Here is a 16,494-nt window from a genome sequence, read left to right on the forward strand (position 1 = left end):
GTAGAAGGCCAGTCGCACCCTTTCGCTTGCGTGTTCCAGTGAGTGTTGTCAACTAAAGCATTCCGGCCTTGGATTCGGCGTGAGAGACGATACTCGTGCCCCAGCACCTTTGCACCAGTGGTACCTTGGTTGCAGAAAGGGGGACTGGCGGAGAGCACTGAGGCACGTTACTTTGCATAGAATTACATTTTAGCTGCATGGCTAAATAGGTAGCTAGTTGAGGGATCTAAAAGATGATGTGTGGAATGTGGTGTGAACAAGAAAGAGAGAGACTTGACCAGCAGCAGATTTCTGCCAAAATCGTTAAGCACTACTGGATAGCCTCTCTTGGGAACCACATGATTGTGTAAATCTGAGTTGGGCAAAATATGGCCCTTGGACCGAATCCAGGACATTAAATATTTTCCTCTAGCCCAGCATGACTCTGTACTGGGATTGTAGGAAAATGTCCCATGGCCCAGCTGGGTGGTCAGGCAGTCCACCTGCCTTCCTGCTGCAGCCCCAGTCATGCCACTCTTGGGAGAGCTGTGAGTGGCTGTTGCTAGCAGGTGTGTGTAGGGGGAATAGGGCAACAAATCTCTGCACACTATCTTTGCCTCCAGCACCATACTTGCAGTTCCCAGTGGCCAGAAGCCCCCTGCCACCAAGGGACGTGCAGAGATGTGCCAGCTGGAAGCTTTGAATAGCATGAAGCTACCATGGGCATGCAGACAACCTGACTGCTTGAGTACTGTGCTGCACCACCAAGCTGCCTAGGCTGGTGTCTCCCAGCCAGAGCTTGCACCTGGCACTCACACGTGCACCCCAGCCCCTGTCCGAGGTCAGAACTCCCTCTTGCACCCAACTCTGTCCGATACCTGACCCCACTCACATCACTGCCCCAGGTCAGAATCTCCTCCTTTCCTCTCAGCTTCTGTACAACCTCCTACTTCCCAATCTCTGTTGGGAGTTCTCTCCTGCACCTAAACACCATTCCAGACTCTTCACCCCCTCCATTAGTATAATAGAAAAGTGTGGCCTGTGACCACTTACCAAATTCTTGGAGTGCCCTCCCACAAAAAATATTGCCTACCCTTGGTGTAAAAAAAATTATTGCTTAATCTGTAAACTTTGGAACAGGGACTGTCTCCATTCCATTTTCTGTAGCAATTAGAACAATGGCAAGCCCATATGTAGGAATTTCTGTGGGGGTGTGAGCCATGGGAGGGGCTGGTAGCTGTTCTGCCCCCTCACCCTGGCCTTGCTACTGGGGGTGGGGGAATAGGTCCCAGCGCTCCCCAAGTCCACTGTAACATGGGGGAAGGAGGCTGGAGAAATGTGCTACTTTGGCTGGAGCATGGAGTAGAGAGGCTGGGGCAACGTGCCACCCCAGCCTCATGTTTACTTGGAGGACCATGGGGAGGTGCCTTTGCACTCTATGCACTCCCCTCCCCCCAGTGTATGGGCCAGAATGGAGTCTGGTCTATGATTGGGGGCTCCTAGGAACTACAATAATACAAATAATAATGGTAGTAGTACAGATTGAACCTCTGTAGTCTGATACTCTTGGGACTGTCTGGTGTTGAGCCAGAGATTTTGCTGAACCATGAGAGGTCAGTATGGTCTGGCAGCTTTGCCAGCACTTCCACTACTTATTGGACTGTTAGCTCTAATTTACCCCTAAATGTCTTCTAACTAACACAACGGAACACTGAGAGCCAGGACTGGTTGTAAACAAGCATTTTGGGACCATAGGAAACTTGGTCACATCCATGGTAAGTGGACATCTGGCTAACTAAACTCATGCCAGACCATGGGTGTTGCCAGACCAGAGTGTGTTGGACTAGAGGTTCAACCTATAATACTGTTGGAAGATGATGGGTCTCTTCTAGTGGAGATTTTTCCTCCTTTTTTTCTTGATTTCCTATACAATATGTTTCCTCATCTGGAGGATCAAGGGAGGTAGTTCTGTGGTGTCCTAACTGGAACACCAGCTTTCATTTAAATATAAAAATGGAAGGGGCCTTCAGAGACCTTTCATTTGAGCCCTCTGAGTCAGACCTGGATTAGTGATACATTGAGGCTTAGTCACAAGTGACTCTTTAATGCATCTCCTGTGGCTCTTGGCAGCATATGATATTAAAACTGTGATATAATTATTAACCAATCAGGAATGATATATATTATTCCTGATTGGTTAATAATGTGTGTGTGTGTGCACGCGCGCACACACACAAAGTAAACAATTCACACTACTATGGCTCTTTTGGGTAATGTTGATCACTAATTTCCCTCCTGAACCACGGAGGGATCTAGCTCATCATTGATATTGGTTGTCAAACCAGTTCTTGAAAACCTCCAATGATGGTTTTCCACTAGGGATATTAGATGATGTGTTTTTTAGTAACCACAAGAACTTTTAACGGTTATACAGTTACTAAAATACTTCCCTGGGGTTGGGTCAGCAACCAGTGTGTACTCTAGCTCCTGGCCCCACTACTGGAGAACCCCCTGCCACCTCATGCTGCTACTTCCTCATGCTTCAGAGGCAGCAGCACAAGGTGGCAGCAGCCCCTGTCCACAGGGACTCCAAGCTCCCCACAGACAGAGGCTGCTCTGGCTCCTTGCACATACTGGCCCCTGCTGAGCTGACTGCCCTCCCTCCCCCACCTCTGATACAGAGGCAGAGGTGTGGGAGAATGGGGGTCAGTCGCCCCCAAGTATGGGCTCCCCCACAGCGTGTAAAAATGTGTCCACTGAAAATATCAGCAGATACATGTTTACTCAAATAAACACATTTTAACATCCCTAGTTTGAAGACAATATTTGGGCTTGATTCTATACTTATCAAAGCCAATGGCGAACAGATTTTGCCGTTGTTTGTTAAGCCCTGCTAATAGGTATAGTAATTTTTTCAGGTATATCTTAACCAATCATTCTACTGAAATTTAACCAATCCTAACATAGTGTAACATGATTATCTAACCAATTATATCCCACCATCTTAATTGGCTTACACCCAGCAAAATTAATTATACAGGAGACAGAAACAATAAAAAAAACAGACAGAATCATACAGGTAAACAATAACAAAGCAATAAAGAAATGCAGATTTCACAGTTCCAACTGAAGGTCTCAGAAGGGGAGCTGTGTTAGTCTGTAACTAAAAACAACTTTAAAAAACAACAATGGTCCTGTAGCACCGTAGAGACTTACAACAATATATAAATAGTATCATGAGTGTCATCTGAAAAAGTAGGTTGTGCCCACAAAAGCTCATGATACTGTTTATATATTTTTGTTAGTCTCTAAGGGCATGTCTACACTATGAAGTTATTTCAAAATAACAAGGTTAGTGTCCACTCTACCAAGCCTGTTATTTCAAAATAAAGGGCTTGTTATTTCAAAATAGTAACTTCTGCTTGTGAAGAGGAATAGTGCTATTTTGAAATTGTAATTTCAAGACTTATTATTTTGAAATAACTCCCTAGTGTAGACAAGCCCTAAGGTGCCACAGAACCATTGTTGTTTTTTAATTTTTTGTTATTGATAAGTAAGTCCTTGCCAGATAGAAAACCAAATCTTCAAGGTGCTTCCCTTTATCTGCTTTATTTCAATATTATTGGTTTGGAGTGTGCCAGCAGTGGTGTTCCCAGCTTATGGCTGCCCTTGCTGCTTAAACAAAAGCCTTAGTTCAAGAACAAGGTTTTAGACCATCTTATACAGATAGAATCAAAATCACAGTCTGTTTTTATACGCTTGTAAGAATACACCTAAATTCTTAAAGTATAAGCTGTAAGAGTCAAGCTTGACTATCTGTATAGATCATGGATCGGCAACATTTTCACACCAAAGAGCCAAACTACATCAAAATTCAGAAAAAGCGGTCAACAAAGCTGTATAAGAATACTCATGTGCATGACTGAAAATATACAACTTAATATTATTGATAATTGACATAATGATTAATAATAGCATAAACAAAATATTGTAGTCACAGACTTCTGCTGCTGCATCTCTTTGCCCATTTCTTTGAAGTTTACATCATAACTGGTCAAATCCATCTTCATGCACACATTCAGGCTGTCTTCTGTTCGTCTTATGGTAGGGGGTTGGGTCGGGGTATATGAGGGGCTCAGGGAAGGGGGTTCAGGAGCATGGTGGGCTCAGGACACAAAGTTGGGGTGTGTGGGGTACATGAGTGTTATGGCAGGAAACTGGGGATGTGGGGGTACAGAAGTCTGGGTTGAAGTGTACGAGGGGTTCAGAGCAGGGGTGTATGTTGGGCTCACTGCACGGGGTTGGGGTATGTGTGGGATGCAGGAATTTTATGGTAGGGGACTGGGGATGTGGGGTGCAGGAGTATGAGGCTGTGAGAGTATGAGGGGTGCAGGGCAGTGGGTTCAGGTGTATGAAGGGGCTACACAGGAAGTGGCCCAGGTAGTAGCAGTAGCAACTATTACAGGAATGTATAGCTGCTGTATATAGAGACCCTGGGTCAGGACTCAGAGTAATGTATAGACCTAAGGTCCCTCCATGCCCGCAAGCAAAGTAGTCAAAGTTTCATTTAAAAGCAGGACTTAAAAAGCGTTTCCAGGGAAGATGCCCTAAGGGCACTTCTCTATAACAGGCCAGGGACAAATGTAAAGCTGTCCCAGAGGAGGCTGAGAACTGAGTCCAGAGACCAAAGGCACAGGAACAGGCCATGTTGGACCTTTTATCCTGGTAGGGGCTTGTTCATTCATGCATTTGATTGTGTGATTTACCCACAGAAAGCTGAGCTGCCTAACAAGCCAACCGGGGGCACCACGAAAAGTGAGAGTGTGTGGATTTGTGCCCAGCCAACAATAGACACTCAAAAGAAGTGACAGTGCACAGTCACAATGACCGAAGCACTAGATTTTGGGGGTGTTTTTTTGCTTTGCTGGCAGATAATTTTCTTCTGAATAAACTGGCCTGCTGCATGCAAAGCTTGCACCTGCAACTTTGTAGGTTGGGGCTGGTTCGGAAGTCTTCATATAGTGATTGGGCCCTTGATAATGGATAGTATGTGGCATTTATAGAATAACCTAGAAACAGTAATTAGTTTTGATCATGAAGATTCCATTGAGATTAAATTATAATCCTTATCTGAAATAGGGATGTTAACTATCAAGTAATAGAATAATTGAGTAACCACATTAATTCTTATTGGTTACTTGACTATTCTGTAGTCCTCGGGGGTGGGGCCAGCAGCCAGTACGCTCTGGCTCCACTCCCAAGGAGCCCCCTGCCACCCCATGCTGTTGCCTCTGATACAGAGGCAGCAGCATGGGGTGGTAGCAGCCCTTGTCCACTGGAGTCTGAGCTCCCTGTGGACAGAGGCTGCTCTGTCTTCCATGGAAAAGCCTCTGTCTGTGGCGAGCCTGGGCCCCCTGCAAACAGGGGCTGCTACCATGAAGCAGCCTCTGCCCATGGCATGCCCAGGCTTGCTGTGGACAGAGGCTGTTCTGGGAGATGTGGAGCAGCTGCTGTCTGCGGGAAGCTCAGACCTCCTGCGGACAGGGACTGCTACCACGAAACAGCCCCTGTCTGTGGGTGATTCTGAGCTCCCCCAACATCTGTCTGCGGGGAGCTGAGCCCCCCCCCACCCGTGGACAGGTGCTACTTTGCAGCAGCCTCCTCTGCCCCCCTCTCACTCTCACTGCTGCCTCTATTAGAGACAGAAGCACGGGGAGGGAGGGAGGTGACATTGCGAGCTGGTGCTTGAGGGAACCAGCTTTTAAGTCATCTCCCCCCAGCACCTGCTCCTGCTTCCCCCCTTGCTGGTTCTCATACAAAGGCTACAAGGGGGGAGGGAAATGCGAGTTGTCGACAACATAAGCCTATGTTTATTGGTTAATTGTCTAGTTGCCTACCTGTTGACATCCCTAATCTGAAACAGTATTTTGTTTTTACGGTGATGCCATTTTCTTGGGTCTCAGCCGTGCTGATACCAAGGATGGGGTAAAAGCCAAGACATGTTTTTCATATCTGTTTTCAATGGTTTTTATATTTGGTTTACAGATGTTTGACAGGAGCAAGCCAACTGATGAAGCCTCTGCTTCTTCAGCACAAGGTAAGCAACTGAATTATTAAAACAAAAATACTAACATGCAAAAAACAAAAAGTGTCTATTTTAACTGTAAAAATCTGTCAATTCCCCTTGTTTGAGATGAGTTACTGGTGTTCTAAATTCATAGAATCCTAGACATTAAGGATAGAACCTTCTTCCTATCAGGGGCTACTGACCCACAGAAAAAAAATCAATTGTGGGTCAAACACAGCCCCGCAGGAGGATGTGGAGTTCCCCCCACAGCAGGGCAAGCTGGCACTTACGACTCCTGTCCTGGGGGAGGAGGGAGAGAGTGGGTATAACAGCTCAGAGGGAGCCAGAAATGCCTGTCCCTGCCTGCTCTGGCCCCGTGCTGCATCTGGAAACAGATGCCATGTTTGGCCCCTAGGTGGAGGGGCCAGCCAGCTCTGTGTGGTGCACCTGGGCTTTTGCCCCACAGCTTCCACTGACTGTGGTTCCCAGGTAACTGGAGCTGTGGAGCCAGGTCTTAGGGCAGGTGGAACTTCCCTGAGCTCCCCTTTGCCTAGAGGTCTCAGAAACTTACCAGGGCTTCTGGCCCATAGGGTGGAGATTTGCCATGGTCCGGATGAAAGTAAGCATGGGCCAGAAGTTTCCCACCTGTTTTAAATTATGAATTCAGCCCCCTTGTATGTACAGTTGAATTGTTAAAAAGTTGCATTTTACCCTCGAGGCCTACATTATGGTATCAGGTGAAGTGATTTCAACATAGGACCTAACCTTGATTCCAGTTAACTGAACAGAAAAGAATCCTAATGATGTTAAATGTAAAAAGATAAGGCTTATGATGTATACAACTCTTTGGGAGTAACTGATTTTATATAAATGCAAATTTTCCTAAATTTAATCAATTTTACTTGTGTCCTCCTATAAAATATATTATTTTTGACATTGATAACTTAGTGGGAACAGCTAGCTGCAGAGGTAACAGTGGCCAGTTTTGATGTCTTCTTCCTGGTTTTCTATCTTTTCTTTTTTTTTTCTTTTTTTTTTTAAATAGGTACAGAAAGACGAGGTATTGAAACCTCCCTACAACAGGAAAGCAGTAGCAGGTGAGTCATATGCTATAATTAGCATGAGAGAGGTGGGTGGACAGGAGCACGGTGGATGGGGGGGCTGCTACAGCCCCTACCAGTTAACTGTAACTGAAAAGTCTGTGTCACTTTGTTTATCTCAAGGGTCCATAGCCATGGCTCCCATTGGCTACAGTTCACCGTTTCCAGCTAATGGGAGCTGTGGACCCTTCAGGTAAATAAAGTGGCATTGGTTTAGGATATCAAATTTGCATATGAATGCAGCTCAGCAGTTTCAAGCCTCAGTCTGTTTTTAAAGGGTTTTTTTTTTTGCCTGAGAACAGCTACTTGAACATCCAAAATTGTGTGTCCAGGGAGGCTAAGGTGCTCCCCCACAGGTTTTTGTATGCTGTCACTCATAGTGTATGATTTTCACATCCCACAATGGAAACACTAATCCAGGAATCTAACCCTGCAACAAACCCTTGTCATTAGTCAGATTTCAGAGTTCATCCTGATAGGTTCCTGATAGGTCCTCTGCTCCATCGATGGTGATAAACTTTCGACTGCGTGCGTGCATGTGTTTGTTCCCCTATCTAACTACTCACATTTGTTAACATGACAGACTCCCAAGAGAGCCCCCAGAGACCACAAAACAGAATTGCTGCTGCATCACTACACCTTATGTAAGCCATGACAACGTGCTAACATACATTAAGCGCCATACAGTGCCCCCCTATGGTCAGCCAGCAATCACCCTTTGAAGTGCACTTTTTACACATGTACAAACAAGCCACACATCACTGACATATTAGGTAGCCACCCTCTGTTACCTGGTTACCACCCTTTACCTCGGAGAAGGGGGCTTACTTACTATTCTTCATGCTGTCAACTTACTATCTATCATGCTGTCAACTTCGACTTGGTCCTGAACCAAAGTCAGTATGTACATTATTTATGGGGAGATGGTTGGTACAAAGACATTTCTTATCAAGGCATTCTGTTACAGCTCCCCTGGAATGTGCTTACTGCCTGTGCTTGGCACCTGTACTTGGTACTTTATGCTTGACCTGGCTTATACGATTTCTCTTTAGCCAAGCCTTTTTCCTGCCTGCAGTTTCACTGAGCCAAAGTCTTGCTCAATAGATTTCAGGCCTGCTGATTTTATGTTACTGACCCTCAACTTACTACAACCCTGTTGCCAGCTCTGTCTAAACATCTATTCTAGTGATACCAACATAGAACCTAACCACATCATCTATACCAGGATGGGCAAGAAAGCTTCCGTGGGCCAGATCTGGCCCGCCAAGCTGATTGATCCAGCCCAGGGCCACCCTGCCACTCTCCTGCCGCCAAGGCCAATTGGGAACTAGGGAGTGTGCAAAATCTACTCCCCCTGCCAGCAGTGTACAGCATCTAGAGAACCACCAGCTGTTCAAAACAGCTGACGGTTCTCTTTAGGCGCTGTGCACCCCTGTCAGGGCAGGGGGCTAAAACTTCACACGCTCACCCACCCCCAGGCCAATCAAAGTCTGTGGGCAGGGGAATATGCAAAGTCTCCTGGGCCTGCCCCTCCTGCCTGAGACCCCGCCCCTTCTGGGGCAGCCCACAACCACCTCTGAAATTCGTGAAGTGGCCTTCCCTTCAAAAATTAGTGCCCACCCCTGATCTATACTATCAAAGGCTCATTGACATGCACATCTACTAATGGAATACAGGCAGTCCCCAGGTTACGTACAAGATAGGGACTATAGGTTTGTTCTTAAGTTGAATTTGTATGTAAGTCGGAACTGGCTCCAGATTCAGCTGCTGCCACTGAAACTGACCAGGGGCTGACTACAGGAAGCTGGAGGCAGAGTTGCTCTGCCCCCAGCTTCCTGGAATCAGCCTGATCAGTTTCAACAGCTGCTGAATCTGGAGCCTGGGACAGAACAGCAGGGGCGCTGCCCGGTAGGTTCCCACAGGACCAACCCGGCAGCACCCCAGCTGCTCTACCCGAGGCGCCCCGAAACAAAAGCCTGGTCTGCTGGGGGGGGGGGGGGGCGCACTAGCTGCGCCCCCTCCCCCCCCAGCAGACCAGGGAGACCCGAGCAAAGCCGCCCAGGCGGTGGGGGTCCCGCTGCCTGGGCGGCTTTGCTCATGTCCCCCTGGTCTGCTGGGGGGGTCCAGAAAAGCCGCTGGACCCCCCCAGCAGACATGGGACACCCGAGCAAAGCCGCCCAGGCGGTGGCTTTGCTCGGGTGTCCCTGGTCTGCTGGAGGGGTCCAGCGGCTTTGCTGGACCCCCCCCCCCCCAGCAGACCAGGGAGACCGGGAGAAGCTTTTCTCGCCCTGGAGGACACGGGTGGCGACTTGCCGCCCGTGAGCTCCTGAGCTCCGGGGCGAGAAAAGCCCCATTCGTAAGTCGGATCCGCATAAGTCGGGGACTGCCTGTATATATGCCGTCATGTGTCAACAATGCTCCTCTGCTATGTACATCAGAGAAACTAGACTGTGTCAACGCAAAAGAATAAATGGACACAAATCAGACATTAACAATGTGCTATTTAAACTTTTGTCTTTTGGGGGAGGGGGACTTAACATCTTTGAATGAGAATTTTTTTTTTTGATGCTAGTACAGACATAACCAAAAAGTAAGTGCATGAGAAGCTGGGAGTCTGCCAAACAATCAATGGGGTTTACTGGAGGAGGTGCTAAAGGAGCACTCAAGGAAGGTGAACCTACTGCAGAGAAGCTAAATGATTTCTTTGCACTGGTCTTTCATGATAGAGGATGTGGAGGAGATCCCTATATTTAAACCATTCCTTTTAGGTGAGCTATCCATGAAACTGTCCCAGGATGAGGTGTCAATAGATGGTTTTTTAGGACAGATTAGTAAATTAAACAGTAATTTGTCCTTTGCATCCAAGGGGAGCCATGGGAAGTGATGGCTCAGCCCGTTCTCCATGGCTGCAAAGGACAAAACAGAGCCAATGGGAGTCATGAGGTTCCGAGGCCATGGCGCCCGTAAATAAACAAACGGGGGTGGCCAGTTAATGTGTTTCTCAAAGTGATTTCATGGCACACTTTCAGAAACACTGAGTCAGAAATAGCATGCCACTGTATAAATTCATGGTATGCCCACATCTTAAGTGCAGTTCAGGGTACTTCATCTTTAAAAAGATGTAGAGAAAGACAACAAAGATGATTAGGTGCAGGGAACAGCTTCCATATTAAGGGAGATTAAAAAGACTGAGACGTTTCATCTTAGAAAAGGAGATAGCGAAGTGGAGATACAATACTAGTCTATAAAATCATGAATGGTATGGAAAAACTTAATAGTGAATTGGGTCACCCAATGACGTTTCAAGGCAGGAGATTTACAGCAAAATAAAATATTTCCTCACACAAGTTACACTTTTGGCCTTCACAACATCTCCCAGCCAGAAATCGTGACTAGATAACAGAGGATGGGCCACTCAAAATTGCCTGTACTGTTTGTTCTGTCTGACACTGGCCAATCAGAGGACATCATACTAAGCTAGATGGGCCATTGATCTGACCTAGTATGGCCATTCTTACATTGTTTCCTTATACTCCTTAAATAACTCTGTTGGTTTCCTATTTATTGTACAATTCAATTCAAGAGTGTCTTTCTTTTATTTAAAATCCTTCAAGAGCTGACTAAAGCCTGTGTTATGGGTCCATGTTGTCTTCTTCTCCTCTGAACCGGTTGTCTTCATGTCTTGCCACACATTTTTGCCACTGTCATTGTCAAAACCCCTTTTCTGCAGCTGCTAGCTGCACCAGAGTTCAGATATTGTCTTTCTTCATCATTCTCCATCTCATTTCAGTCTTCTCTGAAAATGTATCTTTCCCCACTTCTGTTATCCCTTGATTTCTCTCTCTCTTATTAGAGATTGTCTAGTGGACACTGTCCTTTCCTCTTCATCACCCTTTCTCTTCATTCTCCCCTTCTGTCCACATTTTATCCCCTTCTGTTCCTTTTCTCCTGATCTTTCTTGGAAGTCTTTAGAAGATGTTGGTTAGCACTTCAGATTAAAAATAAACTGCAAATATTCACAAACTGCAATAGCAAGATTGGTATTCAGAACAGAATTAATTTTAAACTAGTGGTTTCTTCATTTTTTCATGCTCCCACACAGCTACATCTTGTGCATTCATTTGGCTTTTTTCTCCTCAATAGTGTTCCTACTCTTCAGCAGAAGTATGGTTTTCACTTCCCACTGCATGGCAGTCATTTTGACATATACATCTAAATCATATCAACTTTCTTGACATGTATATGATGGAAAATATTCAGGAGTTGGTTTAATTTGCTTCATTTAAAAAGTTTTTATTTAAAAAAAATCTTTTGTGATCTGGCATCAGTCAGCACTTACATAGTTATTTTTGGGTGATGGTTTCCTCTCCCATTGTCTTTTGATATTACCATATCTGTCCGATACCATATATAAATAGTGAGATTATGGCTGTATATTTGCTGTAATCTGCTGCAGGTCCCTCAGTAATCTGCACTGTTCTACAGGTTCTTCAAGGCAGAAAGAGTGCTTTCTGATGGTAATTTCTGTAGCACCCGCAAACTTTTTGTAGAACTTCCTTGCAGTATTCTGAAGGAAGAAAGATTATTTTTAATTTTGTGTGTAATAACACGAGGGCTTGACCGAGCTTGGTGAACTGTTGCATTGCATGACTGGCTTTTTTTTTTTTTTTTAAGGTTTGCATATGGTATTCTGGAAAAATTCTGATACTTCCGCAACATGGAATTTTAAACTCAACACCATGATTATGCTTGGCTATGAAAAAAATGTTTAATAGAATAAGTCTTAATGTTTGGTTAAACACCTGAAATATACTGTATTTATAAGTCTGATTTTTTTCACTGAAAACTACTAGTAATATCAGTAAACTTTTCTCTGGTCAGTGCTGGGATACAAGTGACAGAGCAGGCTGGACCTGGGCTATCCAATGTACAAAACAGACAAGGCTATTGCAACTGCTGCCATGTACACTACAGCAATCTTGAACAGGTAAGACGTGTTTGTTGTCTTGTGGATCAGTGATAATCAAAAACAGGAATCTGTTTTGTCTTCATCTGCTTTTGTGTTGGGCTATAGATAATATAGAGGTGTCCCCCTGTTGGGTTTATTATTTCCTGAACATCAGAAATTCAAGAAGTTATTTTTCCCATCCTCATTTGTAGAGACTGTTTACAAAGCACAACAGATGCTGTTAAACTTACACACAGTGCTGGAAGCTCTTAATTATGCTTCAGTTCATTAAGATGCTTTAACGCAGGCCTAGTACTAAATTAGGTACATACTGAAGTACCTTCCTGAATAGAGGAAGTCCTTAAAGACTAGAATAGTAGGAAAAATTGTTTTTCAGTATTTGTCATTGCAACATGGAGAATTTGGAACTTAGAAAATGAAAGCAACCTGCCTGGATAGGTCCCTGTGTCAGTCAGGGTAACAAACTAGTGATCTGTTTTCTGTCTTTTCAGCATGTTTTCAGTTCCCAGCACAGACGTTTCACCATGAACTGCAGGAATCGCACAGGTACCACTAGCCTGATGGAGCGTTTCCTGCAAGATGTTCTGCAACATCATCCCCACAGATACCATGATAACAGGTATAATATACACAATGGCTTTATCGTCCTTGATTGCTCCTTTTTATATCTCAATCGTCTAGGGGACCCACTGGTTTTTTAGCAGGCTTCCTGCTTCTAATGTACTTAAAAAACATTTTGCTATTGCTTTTTGAGTTTTTGGCTAGCTGTTTCTCAATCTTTTTTTCCTTTTCTTATTACATTTTTACACTTGATTTGACAGTGTTTATGTTCCTTTCTATTTATCTCACTAGGATTAGACTTCCACTTCTTGAAAGATGCCTTTTTGTCCCTCACTGCTTCTTTTACATGGTGGTTAAGCCACAATAACTCTTTTTTTAGGTCTCATACTATGTTTTTTAATTTGGGGTATACAGTTAAGTTGGGCCTCTGTTATGGTGTCTTTAAAAAGTTTCCATTCAGCTTCCAGGGATTTGGCTCTAGTCACTGTGCCGTTTAATTTCTGTTTAGCTAACCTCATTTTTGTGTAATTCTCCTTTTTGAAATTAAATGCCACAGTGCTGGACTGCTGAGGTGTTCTTGTTAATTATAATATAATATAATATTATAATATAATGTTATTATATTATGGTCACTATTCTCAAGCGGTCCTATAATAGTTATCTCCTGGACCTGATCCTGCACTCCACTCAGAACTAAATCGAGAATTGCCTCTCCCCTTGTGGGTTCCTGTACCAGCTGCTCCAAGAAGCAGTCATTTAAGCCATTAAGAAATTTTATCTCTACTTCTCTTCCTGAGGTGACATGTACCCAGTCAATATGGGGATAATTAAAACCCCCCATTATTATAGAGTTTTTTATTTTGGTAGCCTCTCTAATTTCCCTTTGCATTTCAATATCAGTATCACTGTCCTGGTCAGTGATATATCCCTACTGCTAAATTCTTATTATTGGAGCATGGAATTACTATCCATAGTGATTCTATTGAACATGTTGATTCATTTGAGATTTTTATTTCATTTGATTCTACATTATCTTTCACATACAGTGCCACTCCGCCACCCACACGGCCTGCTCTATCCTTCTGATATATTTTATATTCCGGTATGATTGTGTCCCACAGATTTTCCTCATTCCACCAGGTTTCAATTATGCCTATTATGTCAATCTCCTCATTTAATACGAGGTACTCTAGTTCACCCATTTTATTAGTCAGATTTCTAGCATTTGTGTAGAAGCACTTTAAAAAATTGCCACTGTTTATTTGTCTGCTCTTCCCTGATGCATTGGATTCCTTTGTATGCGGTTGTTTGTCTGCTCTGGCCCCTTGTTTGTCCTCTCTCCTCCTCTCTTTCTGACTACAGCCTAGAGAATCTCTATCAGTAGATTCTCCTCTAAGAGAAGTCTCCCATCTAATTATGTGCATCTCCGCACCAATCGGCTTTCCCCCACCTCTTATTTTAAAAACTGCTCTACGGCCTTATTAATGTTTAGTGCCAGCAGTCTGGTTCCACCCTGGTTTAGGTTGAGCCCATCCTTCCTGTATAGGCTCCCCCTCTCCCAAAGGTATCCCCAGTTCTTAATAAATCTAAACCCCTCCTTCCTGCACCATCGTCCCATCCACACATTGAGACTCCGAAGCCCTGCCTGCCTACCTGGCCCTGCGCGTGGAATTGGAAGCATTTCCGAGAATGCCACCATAGAGGTCCTGGATTTCAGTCTCTTTCCTAGCAACCTAAATTTGGCCTCCAGGACATCTCTCCTACCCTTCCCTACGTCATTGGTACCTACATGTACCACGACCACCGGCTCCTCCCCAGCACTACACATAAGTCTATCTAGATGCCTCGAGAGATCTGCAACCTTCGCACCAGGCAGGCAAGTGACCATACAGTTCTCCTGGTCATCAGACCCAACTATCTATGTTTCTAACAATCAAATCACCCACTACTAACACCTGCCTCTTCCTAACAACTGGCGTTCCCTCCCCTCGGAGGTATCCTCAGTGCGAGAGGATACCGCAACTTCCTTTGGAAAGAGGGTCCCAACTACGGGATGGTTTCCCTCTGCTCCCATTGAATGTTCTGTTCCCTTGATACTTTCATCTTCCTTAAGAGCACTGGGGCTCTCAGACTGGAGATGGGACAGTACTACAGTGTCCCGGAAAGTCTCATCAGCATAGCTCTCTGCCTCCCTTAGCACCTCCAGTTCAGCCACCCTGGCCTCCAAAGCCTGAACTCGGTCTCTGAGGGTCAGGAGCTCCTTTCAACAGGTGCACACATACACCACCTGCCCACAGGGCAGGTAATCATACATTTTACACTTGATGCAATAAACAGAATAGCCCCCAGTCTGCTGCTAGGCTTCTGTCTGCATTATTCCTATGAATAAATTTGATCGATAAGGTTTCTAGTTAAAACAGGACATTTTTATTCAAACCTTTAAACTAAACTATAAAGACTGGCAAGAGTACCTTGGCCCCGTCTCACTCCCCTTCCAGACTCCCTGTTCGCAAGCTCCCTGGTCGCTGACTCTCTCAGCTTTATAAAGCCCTGGCCTGCCTGGTAGCACCACCACCTGACTAAGGCTCAGCCAATTAACAGAGACTTCTAGATTTCAAATCTTTAGAAGCTCACAGATTCCAGCTGCCAGCAACAGCACACACTCCTTCAAACAAACCAGCCAACCAACCAAACACAAGCTCAGCACACAGCAAGTAACCACCCCACACACAAATACACATTACAGACAGCCACTTACCTAAAGGGTCCTGTATTTACTCCTCCTTTACCTGGAGAACTCCCTCTCAAAACTCCCTGTTTGCTGCTCCTGTTCGCAGAATTGGAAATATATGCCTTTGTTACAACAGAAAATGGAGTTTCGTATCTTTCAGAAACAATAGCTACATCTGGAAAAGCCCACACAACAGAATATTAAAAGAAGTGGCAGTGAAAGCTGTAATAAATTGTGAACAAAAATTCAACTGTCATGTGTACAGTTTTGTCACAGACAGTGCTGCAAATATGAGACAATACTTAGAAGAAGAAACGGAAAGATGTTCCTTAATAACATATGGCTCCAGTGCCCATTTAGTGAATTTTTTAGCTAAAGACTTAGTTTAGTATATGTCTTCTCTGCAAATAAAATAAAATGTTGTTGAAATTGCTAAATACTTCTGTAACAGCTATATTACTTCAATTTCACTGAAAAGGATCCAAAATAATTCTCCCTCAAGATGGTTGAGGGAATTCTGTGGTTGATTGTTTTGAACACTTTGTTAAGAATTGGTCTATTCTCATAAAACTCTGAAGCAAATCATGATAAAATAAATGGAAGTGTCTCATCCAAAGTATTGAACATTGGATTAACAAGGAATGTAGAGGACATGCTTAGTATACGGAAGCTTATATTCATAGGCTTAAACAAACTTCAGAGAAGTTGCTGCTGCATTGCTGATGTTGTGGAAATTTGGAAGGTACTTCAAGACATATTACTTGAAAAAATGCTTCATCAGAAAGATGAACTGCAGGCAATAAAGAAGTGAATGGATCAAGTATTAACTCCACCTCTTTTTCTTATGAACATTCTTGACCCCAGATATAAAGTTAGATGCCTAACTTCTGAAGAAGATGACATTGCCATGGCATAGGCATCTCAAAATCACTCATTAGTTATGCCAGTCATAATAAATTTCAGGGCAGGAGCAATAACCATTTAATCAGTACATGTTTACTGGTGATGTTTGAAGCAAAGTCATTCCCCTGAATTGATGGAAAATCATTAGCTTGACACCTTGAAAGGAAGCTTCCTTTGCAGTCAC

At 44.3% G+C, this 16,494-nt stretch overlaps 1 protein-coding gene across 4 annotated transcripts in view; it reads left to right on the forward strand.

Annotated features, from left to right (window-relative positions):
- Window positions 1-16,494, forward strand: part of ZDBF2 (zinc finger DBF-type containing 2) — a 34,276-nt gene that overhangs the window by 659 nt on the left and 17,123 nt on the right. For 2 of the 4 annotated variants that reach the window (XM_075934335.1, XM_075934336.1), the window contains exons 2-5: window positions 6,025-6,076; window positions 7,092-7,143; window positions 12,028-12,133; window positions 12,607-12,734. In XM_075934335.1, coding sequence (XP_075790450.1) covers window positions 6,025-6,076; window positions 7,092-7,143; window positions 12,028-12,133; window positions 12,607-12,734 — 338 coding nt within the window. Of the gene's footprint in view, window positions 1-6; window positions 163-6,024; window positions 6,077-7,091; window positions 7,144-12,027; window positions 12,134-12,606; window positions 12,735-16,494 lie in introns of those variants that run through there. The other 2 variants (XM_075934337.1, XM_075934338.1) reach the window with 2 other exon arrangements.

Source organism: Pelodiscus sinensis, chromosome 7 (assembly GCF_049634645.1).
Source record: "Pelodiscus sinensis isolate JC-2024 chromosome 7, ASM4963464v1, whole genome shotgun sequence".
In the NCBI taxonomy this organism is placed as follows: domain Eukaryota; kingdom Metazoa; phylum Chordata; order Testudines; family Trionychidae; genus Pelodiscus; species Pelodiscus sinensis.